The sequence below is a fragment of the Oreochromis niloticus genome, linkage group LG3 (assembly GCF_001858045.2).
Source record: "Oreochromis niloticus isolate F11D_XX linkage group LG3, O_niloticus_UMD_NMBU, whole genome shotgun sequence".
In the NCBI taxonomy this organism is placed as follows: domain Eukaryota; kingdom Metazoa; phylum Chordata; class Actinopteri; order Cichliformes; family Cichlidae; genus Oreochromis; species Oreochromis niloticus.
In genome coordinates, this window is record NC_031967.2 from 69,055,429 (window position 1) to 69,081,618 (window position 26,190).

Genomic DNA, 26,190 nt, shown 5'->3' on the forward strand with positions numbered 1-26,190 from the left:
CCATCATTGTGGTAAAGGTTGGTCTTGGTTTCATCTGTCCAAAGAATTTTTTTTCCCAAAGCTGTTCTGGCTTTTTTAGATGTGATCTTTTAGTAAAGCCCAATCCAGCCTTTCTATCCTTGAAGCGTATGAGTGACTTAGACCTTGCAGTGAACGCCTTGTGTGTACTTTCATGCAGTCTTCACTTTATGCTAGACCTGGATATTGATATGTCTACTTCCTGGAGAGTGTTGTTCACTTGGTTGGCTGTTATTAAAGGTTTCTTTTCGCCATTGAAATTATTCTGCAATATCCGGGTCGTTTGCCTTGCTGAGTACTTCTTTCTCTCTCAGGATGAGCCAAACTGCAGATTTTTCTACTTCTACTATTGCAGAAATTTCTTAAATGTGTTTTTGCTGTTTTCTCAGCTCAGGTATGGTTTACCTCACCTATATGCAGGCAACTGCATGTTGTCTGATCACAGCAAGCACCACACCTCAAATCAGAGATTCATAGATTCATCACTGAGTTCCAATAATATTACTAAAACGCTTAAACAATTCACCCTGTGAAAGATCTATAAAATTACAGTAATCAAAACATAAATGTACTCACCAAGAACAACATAATTTGCTTCTACTTCAAAAACAAGGTCAGACACAATGAGTGAAAACTTTCCAGGGTTTGAAGCAGCAAACAAAAGTGTCAAAAGAAAAAATAGCCAAAAACTCCACACCACACAAATACTTTACAGATATTTCCACTGCTATTTTAAACCACTGAACAATGTTCCTATTGCTTTAAGTCTGCGGTTGTGGTCTAATGTTTTCTGTTTGTTTTCTGCACTAAAGAGAGGAGTGTAGCAGTTAACCACAATCAGACAGAACAGCTCAAATGTTCCATCTGACACTTTGGTGAAACCCACAGAACCACACGAGGAAAACAATCGAGAACTTTGTTTATACAAGAAACACAAAGATAAAACAAATATAAGTGAAAATATTGATGACCCAAAACAAATTAACATACTTATGTTCACAATGTTGATTTTACAGTAAAATACATATTTAAATAGAGACAAAAGACATAACAATAATAACAGTAATAATAATAATAATAATAATAATGTATTTTATTTTAAGGGCACCTTTCAAAAACCCAAGGTCACATTACAAAAGAGCAAAGTTAATAAAAGAAGCAATAGTCATAAAATACATACAATACGTTAAAATTGCATAAAATTGCATAAAACGTCTGTGGATGTCCGCTGGTCTGAGGTGCTGTGGGGACCAGTTAGAGACCAGCAGCATGGTTTAAAGTCTGAACACAAACACGCACAGTTCAAACAACATCCTGTTTCCTTTCGGACAGAGATTAGATTTACCGAGCAGACTTTACTGGGAACCAGCTCAGATACAAATCACAGGTTTCCATCATATGTTCTAAGTCTGTTCCTGTCCTCCTGCTCAGCTCCGTGCAGCTTGAACTAGTCTATCCTTCATATGCCTGAGATGTGAGTCTGATTCATGGTGTGGTTTGTTTAGCTTAGCTTATGGCTGTAATCAGGGTGATGCTTGTCTCTTTCCACAGTCAAAGACAAAGAGCAGCTGTACCTGGGCCTCCTTGTTTGTCCACAACTGACGTCTTCAGCTTATTCATGCTCTACAGAATAAAACACGTTTAAATTACTGCAGATGATTTTTATGCAGCTTCATAAAGAGATTAATTAACCGCAGCATCTTTTTAGAGTTTTCTCATTTTCACACCTCTGCTGTGAAACACAGAGTGACCACAGAGATGCATCTTCTTCTAAACTGACACATTTACCACAGAGCAGAAAGCAAACATGATCTCACAGCATGAACACTATAATTAGACAAACCACAACACCCTGCAGTATCATCAACTTCAGACTGCAGTTAAACTACAATCTAATTTTTCAACATGTCAAGTCTCAATGAAAATTAACAGAATATTTCAGATTTAGAATGAGGTGTGAGAACAAAAGTTAAATGTTGGAGTCACATGAAAATGAAAAGCAAATGGGTAATTTTTAAATAAAGACAGTGAACAGCACTGGAATAAGTTCTTGATGTAATTGACATTCACTTTGAATGTGTTATTGAACTACTTTTCCAAACGATGTCTCCATGATCCTTCCTGTGTTTAAAATAAACACCTGCAGCTGAAGTGTTTTCTTTCTACCAGAAACAGGATGCTGGACAACTGCAGAGCTGTTAGCTTCAGTTAACCACAGACCACAAACACACAGTCCAGCTCACAGTGAACAACACTCAGTAAGTACAGAGTTAAACACACATGTGACCAAACCCGATATTCCAAATATTGAGGATGAGTCCAAAGCAACAATGGTCCAAAACAGTTTGGTCAAACAATGAACACATTGAACACACGTGTGGGGAGAGGTACACTGCACCACACTCAGCATAGGTCTCCGCCCCAAAATACACTTCAGAATGCTTTTAATATATCAGGCCCTTCATGCATAAGATGCATCAGCTACAGTTAATGGTTACTAGAAAGCTAAAAACAGACAAAGAAGTTCTTCTTTGCATCACATTCTTCCATACATGGCAGTTTGTTTCAACCTTCAGATGGTCCCCGGGGACAATTTTCTTGACTCTTGGCCCTGCCTATCTTTTAAAATCATTTGTGTTTGTAAGCATGTATGCTTTTAACCTTCTGCTGCTCCAAGTCACTTACACAATGGATCGTCGGGACATCGCCAAACCAAGCTTAAGACCCTAAATCAGGGGTCCCCAATCCCAGTCCACGAGGGCCGGTGTCCCTGCAGGTTTTAAATGTGTCCTTGATCCATCACAGCTGATTTAAATGGATAAATTACCTTCTCAACATGTATTGAAGTTCTCCAGAGGTAATAGTAATGATGGTAATGAACTAATCATGTGATTCAGGTGTGCTGACCCAGGGTGAGATCTAAAACCTGCAGGGACACCGGCCCTCGTGGACTGGGATTGGGGACCCCAGCCTTAAATAGACAGAGCATCAACTCTTCATTAACACTATTTGCAGTGTGTATATAAGATGATTATAGCCGCACCTTTAATCAAAGTTTTAGTCTAATGCCAGTGGCTTTAAGAAACATTTTAATGCAATGCTATTGATGAAAGCTATGTTTAGCAGTAAAATATTTTCTTTATTCCCACACCACTTATTTCAATGTAATGTTTTACTATTACAATCCACATTTGTACATAGCTGATCAATTCAATTCAGTTTTATTTATAAAGCGCCAAATCACACCAACAGTTGCCTCAAGCACTCATGCCATCGCCCACATGCTCTGTAATGTCCTGATAATCCATCTTATCAGAGACAGAACAATCTTCATGAAGATCAATCTGATTGTACCTTCATACTAAACTCAGTCTGTGATGTTTGAAGAGAAAAAGATCAGAGAAAATGTGTTCATCATTATTCTGATGATGCACATTTTCATGTTTCTTGTTTCTACAATATTTTAATTCCTAGTTTCCACAAATGTTCCCACACTGTAAAGATTCACAAAAATTCAATGAAAAGCAAATCTAACCACTCAGCATGTTGAGTGTCAGAATATTACCTCTGCTTGGTCTGATTGGCTGTGGATGATGTAATAGCTTTATAATATTGTACACGACATGAGTGATGATGTCATCTTTACCAGATTCTTCTAGATCTGCTGAAATTATCCAGAATGAACAATAACATAAATTAAATATCTAAACAGAGATTACATTTGACAAAGTTGTTGCTGTGATCTTAATGAATGTGAACTTTATTCTACTAAACAAACTCAGACATGAAAGATCAGGAAGTCTGAGTCTCACCTTCAGGTTTCCTGTGAACGCATCGTCTCACCAGCAGAACCAGTAATACCAGTAGAACCACAACACAGACTGATCCAACAGATGACAGCAAAGGTATGACAGAGGAACCAGGAGGAGAGGTAGGTGGAGGTGTGGATGTAGGTGGAGGTGTGGATGTAGGTGGAGGTGTGGTGGTGGGTTTGCCTAAAATAAAGCAAACACAGTCATTAAGTTGTCGTCACATTGTGAATGTTGAAAGCTGCAGAAACACAGACAGGTGAGTGTGTCACCTGTGACAGTGATCCAGCTGGATGGAGACTCTCCATGACCGCTGATGTCACACTTGTAGAGGCCTTCATCAGACCTGGAAACATGCTGGATGGTCATGTGACCTGTAGGCTGCTTCCTGATGAGGGAGCCATCTTTATAGAAAGCAGCTGGGAGGTTGGAGGGAGTGGTCTTTGTTTTACAGAGCAGAGTGACGTCATCTCCCTCCATCACAGGGAGGACAGGACTCTGCAGGATCACTGATCCACCTCAACACAGAGACAAACTACAGCATTTCATCCATTTACACACAGCTTCATCAACACTAACTCCACACACTCAGCTTACCAGTGACTGTCAGGTTAACCATGTTACTGATGGGACCCTCTCTGGACTCACACCAGTAAACTCCACTTTCATGAGGGAAAACAGTGATGTTACAGGAAGAATTAGCTGGTTTTCCCCACCCATCTCCACACTGAGTCCTCTGTCGTGTGCTTGTGTTTCTCCTCAGAGTCCATCCAGCAGAGCTGTCGTCCTCACAGCTCAGAGACACAAAGTCATATTCAAAGAACTGAGAGCTGCTGGGACTCACAGTCAGACGAGCTGTGAGGGTTAAAATGGAAAACTGATGATCTGGTATGATTTCATCAAAATCACCATGATGACGTAAAAGGTCTTTTGTTAAATAAATATTTTGATCAGTTTTATATGTGAGATCTATTCTGAAACAGGAATCCAATCAGGTCATATCAGTGAGCATTTATCAGGTTTAAACTGTGACAGAAGAAGGTTACTGACCTTGGTTTGTTGTGCAGCTCAGCAGTGAGATCAGAACTAAAGAGAAATGACACTCAGGTTGATTTGAGGTGAACATAAATAACAACTCCACACAAACAGCTGACAAACACACAAACCCGTCTCTCTGATATATATCTGCTCATTTTTTAGTTGGAAAAAAAAAAACAGCCGGTAGAAGAGTAAAAGTAACTTTTTAATTAAGTTTTTATCCATTTTTTCACTGTCTGCTGTGTTTCCTCGACTCCTGAGCAAAGATAAAGAGTCAGTTCAGACCTGCAGTTGGTCCTCGTGGTGTTTTGAACTTGAATTCAGCCTGATTTGTTTTTCATGTCTTCTCCTCCATCATCAGTTATCAGGAGAGCAGACAGTCAAAGTACAAGAATTCAAACAAACACAGAGATTCTACTTACAGAGCAGACACAGCACAGATGTTTCCTTCATCGTCCTTCTCACTCATTTGAGCTTTTTTCATTTCTGTCACTGACACCAAGTAAAGCCCGCCCTCTTCCTCTGAGCACCAGCTTTCTATTGGTTCAGAGTGGTGGGGACCTACAGTTGTACTTAGTATAAAGAAAAAAATAACTTTGCAGTATCTTGTTCTCATTCGTCAAGTCTTCAGTCTGTTCTCAGTGATCTGTAGTTTGGCTGATGTACAAATCCATGTCCATGTAGTTACGTCCCCCTCAGTGAGAGAGGCAGATATGAGCTGAAACACAGGAATCAAACCAGGGACGCTGCTGTTATGGAGCTGAACTGGAACCATTCAGACACTGAGGCCCTCTGAACACATTTTAATTACAGCTGTGCAGAGACACACTGATGACTGACTGGAACACTATGATTCACATTTTAATGTTTAAATCTTTAAATGGTCTGGCACCTGCATATCTGTCTGATTTGCTGAAGCCCTATGTCCCCACTCGTTCGCTCCGGTCAGCTGAGCAGCTGTTGCTCTCAGTCCCCAAATCACGGCTGAAACTGAGAGGAGAGCGTTCTTTATTGTGGCTCCTAAGCTTTGGAATAATCTTTCTCTTCACATTAGGCAATCGACATGAGTGATGGTTTTTAAATCCAGATTGACATTTTTATTCACTGGCTTTTGACTCAGTGGTTGACTGACTTGTATTTTATTGTTTTCGCTATGTTTATTATTTTATCGTATTTATTATTCTTATGGTATCTATTATGTTTCTGTTGTTCAGCACTTTGGTCAGCCTTGTGTGTTTTTAAAGTGCTATATAAATAAACGATGATGATGGTGACGATGATGATTTTACATTAACACCATCCTCACACATGGTTTATATATGGTGTTAGAAATAGAGATATTTTTAATGCGTATCTGCTCATTAGATTGTTTTATGAGAGGCCCAGACTTGACTTGGTCACAGGCTGACCAGAAACTGCATGTTTTTGCAGAATATGAGGAAGAGACAGAGTGAGACTAAGTTTAAACAGGTTGCCCTGGCAACAGACCTTAGAAAGGGGAAGTTATTGCAAGCTGCACAGGAAGTTTTAGTGCACATGCATATCAATAAATAAGACACAGAAATCATCTTCCGGAAGATGATTGAATAAATTAAGAAATACAAATGTTTTGACCACCCTGAGTCGGTTTTCTCTGTTCTATCATGGGGACAAAAGAATCAGGGTTAATTTTGGCCACTAGAGGGAGATGTTGGACTTTAAATACTAACATGGACACAAGCAGATCATCAGTGATGCTTCAAGCCTTGAAGACTCAGTCTGAGTGTAAGCCCACAGAATGCTGGAGGTCATCACTCAACAAATCCACCAGTTCAACATCAGGATCTGAGTCTGATTCCATCGTGTCATCTAGACGCTCCGGTTAAACCTAAGCCATTGAAGTCCCATCAGTAGTGGGTTTTTCATTGATCACACCTCAGATCCAAGCATGAACACATTCACTGCTTCAACATGGCAGAAAACATCTCCTTATTTTCCCGTTTTTTAAAAGGGGGGAAAAAAGAATAAAAGATGAAACAAGAAAATATTCAGTATTAATTCATGTACGTTTACTAAGACACAAAAACATTAAAACACCAACAACAGCCAAAACCGAACACTGACAGACTTCCTAACAGTCCTGGATTTGCTATCTTTAATTGACTCCATCCTCTGCGTGTCCTCTTGTGTGACCTGCAGGTGAGAAACAGGTGTGAGGTGTCAGCTGTCAGGTAGGTGATGAGTGAAGAACAGAACAGAATCCATTTCCTCTTCAAACTGCTGTCAGACATTATCTACTGCACTCTGATCACATCACTCAGACCAGCTGCTTTCTACAAAGTCTCATCAACAACATCTTTAGAAACAAACATCAACAACCAGGAAGCAGCTTCACCTCTGATCACACACACACTCAACTCTACTCACTCACCATCCTTCATCTGACTGTCCTGCAGATCCACCCGGTTGTCAAAAGATGGATGATGGTTATCAAGAGGCCATCCTGATAAACAAGCACATTTTTATATCTCCCAGGTCAGCTCTGCTCCACTCTACAAATATGATGTTGTTGTTTGAAGCTCGACATGTCAGAGTGACGTCTTGTCCAGACTTAGGTGTGATGATTTTCTGGTCTGAAAGAGGAAACAACACAGAGCAGAGAGTTTAAAGCTTAAAGTTCATTTCTACTACAGTTGCACATGTCTGATATACCGTCAGTAGAAGAACCAGAGTCTGGGGACGTCTTGGTGCTCAATCATCCAATAAGTAAATCCTCAAAAGTTGATTCTGTTCATCTGGACGTAGCGTTTTCAGTGGGAGAAACATTTCGTCACTCATCCAAGTGACTTCTACAGTCTCAGCTGACTGCAGGTTTCCCCAACATTACAAACAGTACATTTGCATAATGACTGAAACCAGCCCACTGAAGGAACAATGGGCTGTGAGGTCAGTTCCTTGATCATAAATATGCAAATTCTCATGACCATTGATCAACAACTGCTGATCAAAACTCATTGATCAAAGACCACTGATCAACTGAAGTTCTCAATTCAGAATAGTCTAAAAACCAAGATCAATGATTCTTCTAATTATGGGATCCTGAGCAGCTCTGTTTGTCTGTCTGTATGCAGGTGAAACTGCTTCAACGGTGAGTCTTTGTCACTGGTACCGACTGACTCTGTGTGTTGTGTGTCATACTGTGACAAGAGGCAAAACAACAGGTGTGGTGGCAGAACGTTGATGTTGAAAAGGGAAAATCCGACAACTCTACCCAGGGAATTTTGTCCAGGTCATATTTACCTTTATTTACACATTCAGGCAGCAGAGTGAGAGAAAAGCTGAGAGAAGCTTTTTTGGTCTGTGTGTTTGTTTTTGTAAACACTTCACTTCTGTTGAGCTTCATCACGTTTATCCTGTTGGATTTAAAAAAGTCTTGCTGGCAGCTGTGACACCTGTTTTGACTGCACACTTTTCCTGAGCAATCATGAGTGGATCAACTAAAACTAAACATGAGGTAAATCTCAGCCTCCTGAAAATTCTCTTCTTTATCCAAGGCTATGATGTCCTCATGTAGCCAATGTTAGATTTTCTTCCCTTTACAACCTCATGAAGGCACTAAACCCACAACACGGACCAAAAAAATTATATGAGATATCACAATGTGCTGCCTAGCAACCAGCTATCAATGGACCAAAATTATCCATGTTTAGGCTTCATGACCTGCGACAGGAACAGGCCAAACCCTGCTGCAGGTCACGTATGAAGTGAAAATAAATACAGGAATTTATAAATGCTTCAAAACCTTCTCTGCCATTTTTCACAAATTAAATATTTTTTCTTGGTTGTAGTGAGGTTGCAAACAGAAACAGAAAAATAAAGTGACTTTTGATTTTTCTTGTTTGAGGATTTTATATTTTCCCTACTTGATTCTTTTTAGTTTCGTTTCCTACATTTTGATTTGAGTTTGTTTCCTTTTGGTTTAAGATTGAAACTTTTTTCTTTATTTTTTGTAAATTACCAAAGTGAAGCCGAGCTTATTTATTCCAGACACAGTGAACATATTTAATAAACACAGTCAGGAATAAAAAGCACTTTCTGATTACAGTCTGTAACTGCGCACATTTGAACAACACTGCAAAGTTCATTCAGTCATTTAATTTAGAAAAGCAGGAAAGTATGATTATTTTATGTTTTTTAGACAGCATCATCTTAAATGAATGTAAAAGTTAATTTAAGAGTCAATTTAAATTTCCTATTATGTTTCAACATCTCTGAACACCTCATTAGACAGATGTGCTCATTAGAACAACACAGTAAAGTTCATTCTGTGTACAGTCGTGGCCAAAAAGCTTTGAGAATGACACAAATATTCGTTTTCACAAAGTTTTCCTCTAAACTGCTTTTAGATCTTTGTCTCAGTTGTTTCTGTGATGTACTGAAATATAATGACAAGCATTTCTTACGTTTCAAAGGCTTTTATCGACAATTACATGACATTTATGCAAAGAGTCAGTATTTGCAGTGTTGGTCCTTCTTTTTCAGGACCTCTGCAATTCGACTGGGCCTGCTCTCAATCAACTTCTGGGCCAAATCCTGACTGATAGCAGCCCATTCTGCCATAATCACTTGTTGGAGTTTGTCAGAATTAGTGTTTTTTTTTTTATTATTATTAAATAACAGTTTATTGTAATAGCAGTTTGTGCCTTGTTCTCAGATGGACAGCAAGTGGAGAGTGATAGAGGAGATAAGGAGATGAGGGAGGAAGAGAGGCAAAGAGTGAATCACAGGCAGAGCCGAATTTATTTCTCACAGTTTTTTGTTGCTTTATGGTTCCAAACACTGTCACCCATATTTGCATTTTGTTATTATCTCATGACACTTGTTTAATCAGCTACCATCTCTCCTATGGACTTTTTACTGTCTACAGTCTCAGATCAGCACAGCCCTGCCCTCCAGCACTATCAGCAGCAGGAGCAGCAGAAACCCCTCAACAGCAACATTGTACCCATCAGGTAAAATTACGCTACGTTTGCTTTGCCTTGTCGCCACCTCACAACAGTGATATAGCAACTGTCCCACTCCCAAAGTGTAACATTTTATGCTGGGTGACAAAACGTCGGGATGTTACGGCTCAGGAGTGAGAACGGTCTCAACATAGTATGATGTGATGCCATATTAGATTCTTGATGAATGTGTGTTGTTGTTGAGCCTGGTTCAATGTGCCCCTTTTTAACTTTGAGCACCAACCTCTTTAAATGTCTCTGCACGGCCCTGCAACATCAACTCTCACTCTGCACTTTTATTCGTGACTTTAACATGTTGAAATGAGCTTTGAAGAAATATTTAAAGAAATAAAGCTTTCATCATAGGATTCATCAGGGGCGATTCTAGGATCAGAGCTTTGGGGGTGCTGAGCACCCAGAGAGCTGCCCATCCAGGCAAGGTAAACTTTACTCGTCACGATGAGACTTCTTCCCTGTCTCTGTCAGTCCCTGCATTCTTAAATGTCTCCAGTTGTCCCGAGTTCCCTCTGACTGTCTCCATAGTGCATTTAAATCCTTTTTTCCTCCCTGTCCTCATCGTCTGTTGTCTTCATCTCCGTTATCAGTCATCATAATTTTACCATCTCTGTGCAAGTCTGCAAATTTCTTTATTAAATCATAAGATTCTTAAATTCATCAAGTCTCTCTGTGCCTGGGTCCTCGTCACAAAACATGACATTACTGTTTTGTACATTTTATCACAATTGAATCCCCACATTTTTGAAAGAAAAGCAAAACACTTTTGAAAAGTCTGTAACAAAACCATCAAATCTGATAAAGGTTATTTAAATGCTGCTAAAGTCGACTACTGCCAAAGAAGAATGGATTGGAATAAAAAAAAAAAAACATATCCTAACCTTAATTACTGTGGGAAAATAATGGTGCTCACAGTGAGTGAAAAAGTAAACTCAGTGCATTTTTGGACAGAGATACACTTCAAATGTGTATGTATAATATAACGCAGATACAAAAGAAATACACTCCAAAACAGAAGAGTCCTTGAAATGTACAAAATATTATTAAAAGATTAGAAAAATGGAGACACCTTGGCCTGGTATGAAAAGATCTTTACTGCAGATGCTACTATGGCTCTGCAGATATTTTTGTTTTCTTTTAACCTATGTCGCCTCACCTTGAGGTTGGCAAATCTGTCGATCACATTTTGGTGGTCAAGTCTCTCAACCATCTCTTTCTCAGTTGACATCACAGCCAGGTGCTGGAGTCTGCTTTGACCCATGGTCCTTCTCAGCCAGGTATGGAGCCGACTCAAGACTCTAAAAGACCTTTCACAGCTACAGCTGCTAACTGGGTTTGTTAGGGCAACCTGAATAACAGTTTTCAGTTTGGGGAAGATCTGATTATCCAGAAGATTGTACAATGTTAACATATCTGGGATGGCATCAGCCTCACTCTTGAGCTTCAAAAAGAGTTTGACAACCGTGACTTCCTCTGACTGAAGCTCAATATGGTAATGCAGTGCCAGGGCTGACAACCCAGTTTGCTTTGCAGATTCTGTATAGCAGCTTTAATATAGGGAGAAAACAACTTCCAGATTATATGAGTAAAATTACTTGGGGTTTTTCTTTGCCAGTTTAACGGTTTCTGTTTTGCCTGTTAGTATTCCATGTCTGGTTTCTTACCTGGTTCTTCCTGAACTTGTACTTTCTCCTCATGTTCCCCTCTTTCCTCTCTCCCTCTTTGGACTGACAATCACACACAAAAATAGATTGTATTTAATTAGATTATTTAAAAAAAAAAAAACTATTAAGATGACTAATAAAAAAGTCCTCTCTCGGTGTACTTTCAACCAAAAGGCAAATAACCAAACCACATGTACATCTAATAAAGGATATAAATATTAAAAACACTGATCCAACATTATCCTTTATTGATGGATCATTTGATTTGATCTTATATGAACTCGGCTCTCCTTCTGTACACACACACACACAAACACACACACACACACACACACACAACAGGAGTTATAAGGTTAATGGGCATCCAGTCAGTTAGCTAGTTAGTACCTTGGGTTCAATATAAGCACATGCACATATGACAAAATAACCAGTTTCTCTCATTACATTTCAAACAGGAAAGTGGTAACAACAGTAATCTACAGACAATGTCAAGTGACAATGTCACTCATGTCTGTCCCGTCTGTAACAACTAAAAATAAAATAAAATAAATAATAAAAACAAAGATCGATCAAATGGACCAATACGGCAATGCCATGATGATCTATTTGGCAAAATAAATCCATTGGGTCTCCTTGTTGGTCGTCAGACAACAATTCTGACAGCTAAAGAACCAAATGGGACAGGCAAAAAAAATAAAAAAAAAATAGATAGATTTTAAAAAGGCTGTATAAATTGAATTGGGAGCAACAGGACGGTCAAATGTCAATGATTTTACAACAAAGCAGGACAGATTGTAGGGCAGCAAACATAGTCGGGAAACACGTTTTCAACACTGCATGTTACCTGGTGTAATGTTTTTCAGCTAAAAAGAAAGATGGTCTGACTCCTACCTAACTATATAAAGAGTAAATGAAGGTTAAATGCAGCTCCTGTTTTAAGCTAGGTACTTCCTCCTCCACTCCGTCTCAGCCACTATCGCTGTGGCAGCAACAGCGCTAGAGCCAGAGGCTGTGTCCCAATTCAGGGTCTGCATGCTTGAAGTACGCGCACTACGCGTACTATGTACGGTGCGTACTATAAGTACGAGAAGTGCGGAAATGTATGGAAGCCCGTTTCCGCCACTAAAAAAAAAAAAAAACGATACTTAACTCGAAATTTCGAGTTATCTTTCTCGAAATTTCAACTTATTTTCTCGAAATTTCGACTTATTTTCTCGAAATTTCGAGTCGAAATTTCGACTTAGCAACTCGAAATTTCGACTTAGTAACTCGAAATTATGAGAAAAATAACTCGAAATTATGAGAAAAATAACTCGAAATTTCGAGTTAGCTCTACCAATCAGTAATCTACGTGAATGACGTCATTTCCGTGTTACCCGGAAGCTGAATCCCTCAGCTACAAATGCTACAGTTATGCTAACAGTATTACAGATACGGATCATGAATTCACACATTGCTGAGTATTTTAACCGTGGCTTCACAAATGAGGAGATTCTTGCGTTATTAGCTGAATCACATGACATTACTATCAGCCTTCGTACACTTGAAAGGATTTTACACAACAACTGACTTTGGCGCAGAAAGAACAAAACAGAGGTGGGAGAGGTGGCAGCTTTTATACAAGCACAACTGGCAGCCTCAGGACAGTGTCATGGGTATCGTTGGATGCACCAGAAGTGTTGGATGAATGGCATTGTTACTGACAGAGAAACCGTTCGTCTTCTGCTCCGTTTATTCGATGGAGAAGGTGTGGCTTTGAGGTCACGAAGACGACTGCGGAGGCGAGTGTATCATAGCAGAGGCCCCAACTATGTGTGGCATATCGACGGCTACGATAAGCTGAAGCCATTTGGGATTGCAATCAGTGGATGCATTGACGGCTTTTCAAGGAGTGTAATATGGCTAGACGCTTACAAGACAAATAATGACCCGAGAGTAATTGCTGGCTACTTCATGGATGCCGTGATTCAACAAGGTGGTTGCCTTGATCGAGTGAGATTAGATCTAGGAACAGAAAACGTCCATGTGGCTCACATGCAACGATTTTTGGACTTTACAGACAATGAACCAGAAAGAGAGCACGTCATATTTGGGGCAAATACAGGAAATTAACGCATTGAAAGATGGTGGCTCATCTTACGAAGCCAGTGTATCCAGTACTGGATTGAACTATTTGACAAACTACGAGAGGATGGCCACTTCTCAGACTCTTTCTTGGACAAATCATTGGTCCAGTTCTGTTTTCTTCACATTATACAGGTGAGTTTACATAGGTGATTGCGTAAATGACATGTAGTGTAACTGTTTAATTTGTAACAACTCACACAGCCTTTGCATATTATAGAAACATCAGATATATAAAAGTACACATGAAAAGTAGAGTGCTTTAAAAAAAAACCAAAAACAGTTTTGTTAAAAATAAATTGCACACATATATATCAAGGAACACAATTATACATTATAACACATTGATGATTTATATGTGTGTAGGCCTGTCTCAGTACTCGGTTAGCATTTTTGGTGGGCCAAAACTAAGTAAATAAGTATCTGTCTGTCCATGGTGTGCGTGTGTGTGTGTGTGTGTATGTATGTGTGTGTATATATATATATGTGTATGTAACAAAGCTACATTAATGGTGTGTAAGCTAAGAAAATCAATGTAGAAGTTAGTTGTGCTTTTGTACATTAACATTTTCATATTGTATGCCTGAAAATGTTTCTTTTGTGCATTTGTTTTCATCTAGGAAGAATTAAATGAAGTTGCTTTGGCCTGGAATGACCACAGAATGCGCCCAGCCCACAACTCCCGAAGTCCTCACGGCCGACCATCTTTTATGTATGCCCTCCCAGACATTTATGGCGCGAGGGACTGTCTCAAACATATCAATATGGACAAAGTTGAAGCCTGCCTTGAAGAATGCGTGTTCAAAGACTTTCCATGTGAAGAGGATGTTTTTCATCTCTGTGTAGAACTCATGTCAGAACATAACCTGGACTTCTCAGATGATGTGTTTCATACAGTGGATCTGTATGTAAAGCTAAGGCAGTTGATGCTTACTGAGTTGGAGCTTTTGCCTTAAAGGTTAGACATCATTATGCATTTGATTGAGGTGGCAAAAACACATTCTTTGACCCTTGTCCTTCAGGGACATCTAGGGATATTTAGTGCTTTTCCCCCCCTTTGTTTGGTTTTAATTTTGCTACATTTGCTGTCTGCAACAAATATCACCCCATCTGGGTTATGGTGACTTTTGCTAAATTGAATGGCCATAAGCTACACCTATATACTTTTATTATGGATTTCTGCTTAGCTGAAGGTTGATTTTTGGTTGGCTTTTCCTGATTTTTGTAATGGAAAAAAAAAACGTGTTTATCATAGCCCCCTTTTGTCAAACTGCATAGCCGATGGTGTAGTTATTTAAAAGATATTTTCATATATTTCTGTTTTCATCTTCGAGCCTAATGTATTTGCTTCATAGTGGTTTTAGACCATACGTTCTTATTCTTTAATTGTAGGATATTGTTATTAGATCTTGCCATATTATCCTCAATCTCTTTTTAGTGTCCCATTCTTTTTTTAGAAAGTTTGTATTTTTAATAATTGAATTTTTGCACAAAATATTGCATATTTTTGTTAAGTGTATTGTCTTACTTTTTCCAAGTCTTGTGCTTGCAATTTGATTTTTATAAGAATACTTTAAGGTTTTTTGTGTTACTGTAAATACAGTACAGTTGTTATTTTGTTTTAAGATAAGATGATGGCAAAAGACCTGTGTTTTATAATAACGTGTTCAATGAGACAAATTACATCTTTCATTTCGGTAATTTCTGGGTTTTTATTATTCTGAGGCGCAATCTGAAAAAAACCATAGGTCCATAAATCTAACTCAGTTAGGTTATCCATATGCTAAAAAATATATAATCATACTGCCCATAATCAGGGAAAACAGTCAGTATATATAAAAAGGTCTCAGCAGTAAAAAAAATGACAATAAAAAAAAGGTACTGCTACATAACCAGATATTTCAAACATCAATAATTACTCAAATAAAAAGATGAAAAAGCATATTTACAAAAAGTTGAATTCATAATTCTAAGGTGACATGCGTTGCATATCCTCCAAATAGCAGGTTTAACAGACATTATGTGCACATATGTTTTAATAATAAGGCTTTTAACGCAAAAAAATGGTTTAATTGAAATAAACCATCCAAAAAAAAAAAACCCTCCAAAAATTACATACAATTTTTATAGCCTTTTTAACTTGGCCCTGTTTGTCAAATACATTTTCAGGCCCCCAAAACCCATGTATGAGTGCCCCCAAAACGACAACCATCCATAAATTAATAACTCATAAAAGTTCACAGTTTAAATATCAAAATACAGCATTAAAAAGAATTGTCTTTTGGGGTGATATTTGTTGCAGACAGCAAATGTAGCAAAATTAAAACCAAACAAAGGGGGGAAAAAGCACTAAATATCCCTAGATGTCCCTGAAGGACAAGGGTCAAAGAATGTGTTTTTGCCACCTCAATCAAATGCATAATGATGTCTAACCTTTAAGGCAAAAGCTCCAACTCAGTAAGCATCAACTGCCTTAGCTTTACATACAGATCCACTGTATGAAACACATCATCTGAGAAGTACACATATATATATATATATATATATATATATATATATATATATATATATATATATATATATATATATATATATATACACATACATACATACATACATACACATATATATATATATATATATATATATATATATATATATATATATATATATATATATATATATATATAGATAGATAGATAGATAGATAGATAGATAGATATACACACATACATACACACACACACCATGGACAGACAAATACTTATTTACTTAGTTTTGGCCCACCAAAAATGCTAAACTGAGTACTGAGACAGGCCTACACACATATAAATCATCAATGTGTTATACTGTATAATTGTGTTCCTTGATATATATGTGTAATTTTGTTTTAACAAAACTGTTTGGTTTTTTTTAAAAAGCACTCTACTTTTCACGTGTACTTTTATATATCTGATGTTTCTATAATATGCAAAGGTCGTGTGAGTTGTTACAAATTAAACAGTTACACTACATGTCATTTACGCAATCACCTATGTAAACTCACCTGTATAATGTGAAGAAAACAGAACTGGACCAATGATTTGTCCAAGAAAGAGTCTGAGAAGTGGCCATCCTCTCGTAGTTTGTCAAATAGTTCAATCCAGTACTGGATACACTGGCTTCGTAAGATGAGCCACCATCTTTCAATGCGTTAATTTCCTGTACTTGCTCCAAATATGACGTGCTCTCTTTCTGGTTCATTGTTTGTAAAGTCCAAAAATCGTTGCATGTGAGCCACATGGACGTTTTCTGTTCCTAGGCTGCCAGTTGTGCTTGTATAAAAGCTGCCACCTCTGTTTTGTTCTTTCTGCACCAAAGTCGGTTGTTGTGTAAAATCCTTTCAAGTGTACGAAGGCTGATAGTAATGTCATGTGATTCAGCTAATAACGCAAGAATCTCCTCATTTGTGAAGCCACGGTTAAAATACTCAGCAATGTGTGAATTCATGATCCGTATCTGTAATACTGTTAGCATATCTGTAGCATTTGTAGCTGAGGGATTCAGCTTCCGGGTAACAAGGAAATGACGTCATTCACGTAGATTACTGATTGGCAGAGCTAACTCGAAATTTCGAGTTATTTTTCTCATAATTTCGAGTTACTAAGTCGAAAATTTACGGAAGCGTAGAGCTGCCACCCACGCAAAAGAAAAATAGAAGTATATCACGTTATAACGTGAAAAGTTTATTGTTCTAACAAGATACTTTTCATGTTTGTACAATATACTATCATGTTTGTACAATATACTTTTCACGTTTGAACAACATAATATCACGTTATTACAATATACATAATTATCACGTTCGTACAATATAATATTTATATTGTACGAACGTGATAATTATCTTGTACGAACGTAAAAAAAAGATACCATTAGAATAACATTTTTTATTGTAAGAACGTGTTGCGTTTGGAAACCCAGATCCATGGTAGGTGTGGAGAGCTCACGCTCTTCAGAACTGGCACTTAACTTTCAATGCCCTGCTTTCAACATGGACACAAACACTGATAGCCCACTTCTGAGATTTCTTCGGAATCGTGGTGTACCTGAGGACTGTCTCTTACGAATGCTACAAGAACGCGTAAGTGCTCTCTTGAGGGGGAAATTTGTAAAACTCGCTTTTTACGAAGTTACAGCGTCTAAAAATGTGACATATTGCTAAGTTAGCAACCACAGCGGTTTTCGCTTCTCTCGCTTTGACTGCGTAAGGACGTAACGGTAGGCTGCATTGGTGTGGATCTATATGGAATCGAGAATGTAAAACAAATTAACCCGCTGTATAAAACTGGGTCTTGTTATGACCACAGTTATTAAATGTTACTAATTAACCCGTATGCAGATTCCAGGTTTCTTAAATATATCACTATATTATGTGTTGCACAATGTTTCCTTGTTTATCTAAAACAAATGAATTAAACTGTGTTTATATTGATATTTGGCTTCAATTTAGGTAAGGGTAAGACAGCGCTGGCACGGCTGGCAGCCTTAACCCAATTTCCCTCGGGATGAATAAAGTATGATCAATCAATCAATCAATCAATCAATCAATTTAAAAAAACAATGAGTTCAACCCTTTGTGCACTGTGCAACTGAAAGATACGTGAATACTAATTACTTTTTCAAAAGTGGGCGTTGTATATACTGTAATATTTCTATTAATGACATGTTAGAAAATCTGATTAATGTTGCTGGCATAGAGAGAGGAAAGGAATAAATGCTAAATATTGATGGCTGCCACTAAAATAATAACAGACAATTATCAAAACACATGTGAAATGTATATACATTTTTAGTGATGTACCTCATGTGGTGTGGCAGCAGGTATACCTTGTATAGTAATAAATATCTCTGTTTTTACAGATTGATGCCACAGTGATTGATTTCATGGATGACAAGACCCTGTCTGGTTACATCCCAACATATGGTGATAGGATAGCTGCCAGACGGTTCTGCTTGGAAAACAGTGGTGCAAGTACTAAGGAATCAAGAAAAAACTCATTGCTCGAAAAATTGAAGGAAAAGATGGGAATCAATGAAAATGAGAAGAAACCTGATCATGAGGAGGCATTCGTTTCTAAGAGAAAAAGAACATATGCAAAAAACAACAAATGGGCTGAGAAAAAGACTCGAAAAATTGAGTTAGGGTGGATCCATGAAGGTAAGCAAGTGAGAAAGCGCAGAGGAGGAGGAACAAGGACCTTTGATGTGCCCAAAGACTCCAAAAAAGCTGACATATTACAGTATGCTAAAGATCTTTTCTTTCCAAGTGGAAAAAGCAAATTTGGAAGATGGGAGGTGTTCGGTCATGACATATTAGACTATCAGGAAGAGGCTGTATTTGATGAAGATGTCACAGTTGGAGAACTCTACTCAGCACTTAAAATGGGAATGTTGAGATTTTACTTGTGCACAAGAAGATTTTCCAATGATGAAGATGATGAAGAAGTTTATGATAGAGGGAAAACACATGTAAACAATGTTACACAACTGACTGGCTCACATCAAGAGGATGAAGAAGCTTCTCACACTGTTGTGATCTCATCATCAGAATCTAGGAATGCTGATGAAGATGTATTATTAGACACATCTGAGGTAATGATTGGACCCTACCTTGGAGAGCCTCTGCCTTGTCAACTTGATGACACTGTAATAGATGAACCATTCCTGCAGTTTGAGGAAGATGATCTGGTCATCACATCCATTACACTTCCTCCAACAAACACAGCAGTCAGTAGTCCAGACACATCTATAAGCAATGAAGCAATAAGCTCTGCAGGATCATATGATGTTGTCTGCGTTACCATCAAACTTCACAGGGTTACTGTTCTGGAGGAGATGATCAGCCAGTTCAAAGATCCAGCACTCCTCATACACCCTCTAAAATACACCTACATTGATGAAAAAGGAGCTGATGCAGACGGTGTATCAAGAGATGTGTATGCTGCATTTTGGTCAGAGTTTGTGGACAATACAGCTGAAGGAGAGGAGTTCAGAGTGCCATCACTGTCACCTAAATGGCAGGAAGAAGAGTGGAAATCCATGGGTAGAATTTTACTGAAGGGATTTCAAGACCATGGATATTTCCCTTGTCGCCTTGCTCCTGTTTTCACAGTGGCACTCATCTTCGGTGAGAATCAAGTATCAGATGATCTGCTGTTTGAAAGTCTTCTCTTTTACCTAAGTCAATCAGATAGGGATCTTATAACAAGGGCTCTAAAAGAAGATCTTTCAGATGAAGACAGGGATGAAGTGCTGGATCTCATGGATCGCCTGGATGTATCAGTGCTTCCAACCAAAGAGAATTTAAAAGGCCTTCTTCTGAAAGTCGCACACAAACAATTAATCCAAAAACCAGCATATGCCGCAGAGAAAATGTCCTTAGTTGCAAGCCACTTCCTAAAAGAAGCTTTTCAAAGCCCACAAGATGTCCTACTAATGTATGAAGATAAAAAGCCAACAACGAGAAAGCTTTTGAAGTTGCTTACTTCCTCTCCCACCACTCAAGCAGAGAAGCAGAGCTTCAGATTTCTGCACCAGTACATCAGAGGACTTGACGATACAGGGCTCAGAAGGATGTTCAGGTTTCTTACTGGGTCAGATGTCATCTGTGTTGACAAGGTTGAGGTACTGTTCACGCCTGTGGATGGACTGGCACGACGACCTGTGGCACACACATGTGGCCCTCTTCTGGAACTACCATGGACATACACGTCCTACCCAGAACTACGAAATGAACTGGACAATGTTTTGGCTGCTAAAAGCTCTTATGAATTCAGCATAGCTTGATTAAAGTCCATCATGTTTAAACCAAAGAATGAAAGGTTTGCACTAACAATGAGGGGCTATGAAGCTATAAAGTTTGTTAAACCCACAAACAGGGAACACATCATTGTATAAAAAAAAGAAAGAGCTTAAATTTCAGGGAAGTGTTTCATTAGTAACCCCCCCAAAACCTTTTTTTCATATTTGAATTTATTTTCAAAAGTTGTGGATAACATCAATTTGTTTCCACCATGAAAAATGTAAGTTTCAGTTTAAGTTTTCATACTTAAAAGTTTTACTAGTTTAAATGTTAACTAATTATGTTTAATAAGTTCATATGGTTAGCAGCAAGAGGTGAACTATGCTTATTATTAGTTCTTATCATGTGTCAAGGTCGTTTCCACAGGTCTGTGGTACAGTTCTGTAGGATAGAAGATGTCTGCTAGAGGGGATGTTTTGTTTAGTAATAATTCAAAAGATTTAATATTAATTATTTTCAAGTATCTTTTTTTTTTTTTTTTACCTTTCCACCAGTCATTTGTTTAGAACATATTTTAAGGGAATAACTTTGGAAGGCAATGTGTTTGATGCAATAGTTGACTGGAATGAAAGGCACAGAAAATTGGCACATAAGTTAAGTTCTGTAGTGTTTATCAACAGTCTGTGTTTTCTTCCCCCCGAACACAAATAAAAGGGAGGCTCACATCTAACAGTGTTTGTTAATTATTAAATAATGCAGAATTTTTATATTTGCCAGTTTACAAGAAACTGTTCGTGGGTGAATAACAGTTGCACAATGTGTTCAGTAAAATTGAAAACAATATTTCATGAATGAGAAAGTATAGGATCAGCAGTTTAAAAAATGTTTTTTCGACAGTCTTAAAACAGAATTCAGATATAATAGAAATTCAGTTAAAAAAATAATTGGAAATGCCAAAAGGTTGAGATTATTCAATGCACATCTTTCTACTGATGTATCTTTAAAACATTTTGCGAATTCAAGCATTTACTTCAATGTTCTCATTTCAATTAATAAACAGGTGTCAAATGTTTTCTTTATATGGGAAGCAAACACCTGTTTTTTGCATAAATGTCTCAGTCAAAATATTAAAAAAAGAAAAGTAATACTAATACAAGGACTTGCTTTAATTTTGATTCTTCACTGGAGTAGGGGGTTAAATATATTTAGACATGCTTGCTTGCTACTATCTTGAACCGAAAATCCAAACAAAATAATAATGATTGTCTTTTCTATTGTTTATTGCACAAATAAAACATTGTACCAAAAAATATGTGCCTAAATATTCCCAAAGCCCAATTATATTTAGGTTTATAAGTCCTTCAGTATATAGGCTCTCAGGAAGAGATACAGTTCAATGGATTCATCTGCTGTGCTTGGTGGAAGTAAGAAGTTCTCTGACATTATAAGGCAACACAAGCTGAAAACGGTTTCATCACAGCTATAAGGTCCTCTCTGTTGGCATTCTTGCTTACAAGCATCCACCGCCTCCCGAGAAACCTCTTTCAGATGATCCTGTCCTCCAAAGAGATGAGGGATGGTGTACATGAGAATAGGACGTCCACTTGGAGCAACTGCGTTTCTGCTTCTGCGTATTATGTGGGTGTTCCACATATGTGCAACTTGCTGCAGCTCTTCCTGTTAAATATTAAAAATGAAAAAATCTCATATGAGTAAAAGAACACATTTCTCTTGGCTCAACATGTTACCAAAAAGCACCACACAGTGACAGTCAGAAAAACAGAGTTTATCAAAAATACTCAACAACAAGAGTAACAGTGGTAGACACGTGATACTGTGGAAAATTTTAAGTAATTATTAAACGTGAATTGTTTTAGACAGTGAGATTTTATGTTTCTGGTAAGTGAATATATGCATTTTTTCATATCCTGAACACAGTGATAATAGGGATGGTGCATGATGGGTGTTAAAGCAAACTTTTTATTCTCTCTCCGTGTCTGTCTTTCACTCTAACAAACACACACACACACACACACACACACACACACACACACACACTGACTCATTAAAAGAATATAAACATGGTTACATACCTCGATGACGTTCAGGCACGTAAACAATATGAGCTGCTTGTCCAAAAAACATCCAGAAAAGCAGTCCTGGTCTTTTAGTTCCTGGAAACGATTTATCCAGTGCTGAGCATGATGTCGTCTCAGAAAGGCCCACCAGCCTTCAATACGCTGATTGTGATTGCTGGATCCAGTAATAAAACAGTTTCTGACGTTCGGATCCATAGTCCATCGCAAGAATCGTTGCATCTCCGCCATTATGACATTTTCTGTTCCCAAATCAGAGCGAATCCTAGCAGGTGTTCCCATCCTCTTTTCAACTTCTGCTATGAAATATCCAGCAATGACTTTGGGATCATTGTTTGTTGAATAGGCATGAAGCCAAATCATAACTCTCGAAAAGCCATCGATAGCTCCATTTATACAGATTCCAAAAGGCTTGAGTTTGTCATAGGAGTCAACATGCCACATGAAATTTGGTCCAGGATTTACATACGTGCGTCGCATTAGGCGATTTCTGCGTCGTTGCTCAACACCGTAAGGGTCAAGATATTTCAGTAAATGTCTCACAGTACTCTGCGTGACAACATAACCTGCCTGAATGCAGTTCAGGTGGTGTAGTTTGTATCCATGGAGCCTCCCGTGTCCCTCCAGTTGATCAATAAGAAATCCTGCCACCTCAATCGGATCGGACTCATTCTTTCTCCTGTACAGTCCCATGCGTTTTAGGTTTCTTCTAAGTGTCCGCATGCTCATCACAATACTGTCCAAACTGCTCAAAAACAGCAAAATCTCCCCATGCCTCAATCCAAGCATAAAATAGAACTTAATTAATTCCAATAAACGAGCCATTTTCTCGCACTCTTCACGATGTTTTACGGCAATATATCATGCTCGAACAATAAAATATATGTAATAACGTGAAAACTTTATTGTCCAAACAATATAATTATCACGTTCGTACAATATAATATTTATATTGTACGAACGTGATAATTATGTATATTGTAATAACGTGATATTAAGTTGTTCAAACGTGAAAAGTATATTGTACAAACATGAAAAGTATCTTGTTAGAACAATAAACTTTTCACGTTATAACGTGATATACTTCTATTTTTCTTTTGCCTGGGTGGCAGCTCTACGCTTCCGTAAAAATTCAAGTTACTAAGTCGAAAATTCGAGTTGCTAAGTCGAAATTTCGACTTAGTAACTCGAAATTTCGAGAAAATAAGTCGAAATTTCGAGAAAATAAGTCTAAACTTCGAGAAAGATAACTCGAAATTTCGAGTTAAGTATCGTTTTTTTTTTTTTTAGTGGCGGAAACGGGCTTCCATAGAAATGAGAGGCTTGTGAAATGGGACGGTCTAGCCTCCGTCGTGCTGCTCAGGTTGCCTAGCAACCATGATACTAACCGCTAGAAACTTTACATACAGCAGAAATGAAGGAGAAAAAATGTTTTGTTGGTCCTTCATTTTTGTCATGACATCACTTTGATCAGTTGAGTATCTGAGGCTGAGACCACAGGACTGTGAAACATGATAGTTGGGCTTCATTTCTGTACTGAACAGTCATTTTAAGATTAGTTAGTAAATAACAATTAGCCAACGTTGTTCATGAGACTAAAATCATCTAACTGTGGTAATGTAAATATTATATGGCCAATATTACATGTATTTGTAACAGAGTGAAGGTGATTTTTGCACAGTGTTATTAAAGGAGGAAAACCTTCCTCAAAATGGACAGAGCAGTGGAGCAGCCAAGGGAATGCAAACGAATTAAAAACTGTATGACTAAAATATAATTTATTATATTTAAACAGTTAAAAATGTAAAATGAATTAAAACAACCCTGGCCAGGGAACAACACAATAGAAATCAATAAAACACAACGTTAAAAATCCAGTGGCGTCCGCCACAGTATAAAAGTCATTAAAAATTTACAATCCAGGCAAGCGGTGCAGAAGGGGGAAACCCGGCGGCGTCCTCGCCTTCCTGTCCGTGTTCTCAGCTCCGGCGCGCTATAAAAAAAAAGAGGGAAAAAAGGGCAGCGACAGTAACTACTCTTTTAGCGGCTACCATTCAATAAAGAGGGATAAGTCAGAAGACTTACCCCAGGTGGGCAGAGCTCTACACTTTGAATTGGGACAGCCGTCGTCGCGTGACGTAGGCTGTATCCCAATTCAGGGTCTGCAGCCTTAAAGTACGCAGCCTCAACGATCCTCAAGGGCCGCGTACTCAAAGACGGCTGAGGCCGGAAGTGCGAGGCTCCTGAAATGGGACGGTCTAGCCTCCATCGCGCTGCCCAGTTTGCCTAGCAACCATAACACCAACCGCTGGAAACGTTTCACACAGCTTTGTTTGACAGAAATGAAGGAGAACATATTTTGTTCGTGTGTTTGTTTCTACACGAGCTTTGTGTGATTTAATAAGTATCTGAGGCCGAGACCACAGAACTGTAAAATATGATTGCTGGCCTTCATATCTGTACTGAACAGTCATTTAAGATTAGCTAGTAAATATTATAGTTATTATATTAATCATAAGTTATTACAGCAGTGAGTTTGAACTCTCAAATCAAATCACTTCTATTGTCACATCACATGTGCAGGTACACTGGTACAGCACATGTGAGTGAAATTCATGTGAGTGAACTCTGTGTCTAATACTGAGCTTCAGTAAAGATTCAAGTTGCAGTTATTTATATGTCCTATCACCTTAAATCTTCACTCAAAGACAAGTATCTTTGACAGTGTATATGTAGATGTATTATATATAAGAGACAAATATTGTCCGTGTAATATGTTGACATTACTAAATTTGGCTCAATGCTTACATATATGTGTAAAAAGAAAATGTACGAGCTGTGATAACTGTTGCTGATAAAATAAAGAGTAGACTGATATATTAAATATTCCTTTATTGGGTGAGAAAATCAGACCATGTCATAACTGCTTTAAGTCATACAGAATAGATATCAGAGCCTTAAACAGGCTGACTTCTGCTAAATGGGTCAAACTGGGCAGAAAGTAAACAAACACATAACATCCTTATAGAATATGATGTAACACTATAGATCAACTTACCTCAGAATATATAAAGCATATAAACAATTACAGCAATATGATGCAACAAACACAGCAGTACTACTAATCCAAAATACTCAAAGCTTCATAGAACTGAAACAAACATTTATTTTTAGCTCCATTCTGCTGCTGATACATACTTTAGGTTTCTGAATATTAAACTTGTTGCTGCCTTTCATAGTGTGTAACTTGAAGGCTCTGAGTACTTTCTCCCACACTGAAAACACTGGGATGATAACATTATTTGAACATTACCTAATAAGACTGATTCAGGACAGACATTAGTTATGTTAAACTTTCCTAGCAGTCCTTCACAAACAGGGAACAGTCTGTCTATTCTCTCCATCTGTCAGCTGCTGCTGGCTCTTCCTCCTCCTCTTCCTCACACACTGCTGAGTTTGTCCTGGTGGATCATCAGGGGTGCAAAGCCTCACAGATGATGTGCAGCAGTGGGTCCCTCAGTCTGTCCTCACTCTGGACACTTGCAGTTGTCACACATGGAAATCAAATGTGTGATAAGCTGCAGGATTCAAACACAAGTGTAACTTATAAACACATGTTCATACTTTTATTCCACAATCAGAGAGAAAGAAACAGAGAGA

At 38.1% G+C, this 26,190-nt stretch overlaps 2 protein-coding genes and 3 long non-coding RNA genes across 5 annotated transcripts; 1 reads left to right on the forward strand and 4 right to left on the reverse strand.

Annotated features, from left to right (window-relative positions):
• Positions 1–604: 604 nt before the first annotated feature.
• LOC112846100 (uncharacterized) lies at positions 605–4,006 on the reverse strand. Its single transcript, XR_003218930.1, has 3 exons — positions 3,831–4,006; positions 3,584–3,682; positions 605–1,641 (listed from the first exon to the last, which is right to left on the reverse strand). It is a non-coding gene; the product is annotated as an uncharacterized LOC112846100 (long non-coding RNA).
• A 296-nt stretch (positions 4,007–4,302) lies between these two features.
• On the reverse strand, positions 4,303–4,830 carry LOC112846094 (uncharacterized). The gene is made up of 2 exons (XR_003218921.1): positions 4,425–4,830; positions 4,303–4,345 (listed from the first exon to the last, which is right to left on the reverse strand). It is a non-coding gene; the product is annotated as an uncharacterized LOC112846094 (long non-coding RNA).
• Positions 4,831–5,329: 499 nt separating this feature from the next.
• On the reverse strand, positions 5,330–7,681 carry LOC102083153 (uncharacterized). The gene is made up of 4 exons (XR_003218910.1): positions 7,276–7,681; positions 6,575–7,037; positions 5,758–5,855; positions 5,330–5,583 (listed from the first exon to the last, which is right to left on the reverse strand). It is a non-coding gene; the product is annotated as an uncharacterized LOC102083153 (long non-coding RNA).
• Positions 7,682–17,581: 9,900 nt separating this feature from the next.
• Positions 17,582–20,630, forward strand: LOC112846054 (uncharacterized). The gene is made up of 2 exons (XM_025905302.1): positions 17,582–17,773; positions 18,553–20,630. The coding sequence occupies exons 1-2, from the start codon at positions 17,618–17,620 to the stop codon at positions 20,476–20,478; spliced, it is 2,082 nt and encodes a 693-aa protein (XP_025761087.1). The 5' UTR covers positions 17,582–17,617; the 3' UTR covers positions 20,479–20,630.
• A 1,029-nt stretch (positions 20,631–21,659) lies between these two features.
• Positions 21,660–23,246, reverse strand: LOC109201250 (uncharacterized). Its single transcript, XM_019356863.2, has 2 exons — positions 22,528–23,246; positions 21,660–22,111 (listed from the first exon to the last, which is right to left on the reverse strand). Exons 1-2 carry the CDS (start codon positions 23,221–23,223, stop codon positions 21,785–21,787), a joined length of 1,023 nt encoding a protein of 340 aa, XP_019212408.1. The 5' UTR covers positions 23,224–23,246; the 3' UTR covers positions 21,660–21,784.
• Between the last annotated feature and the right edge of the window lie 2,944 nt (positions 23,247–26,190).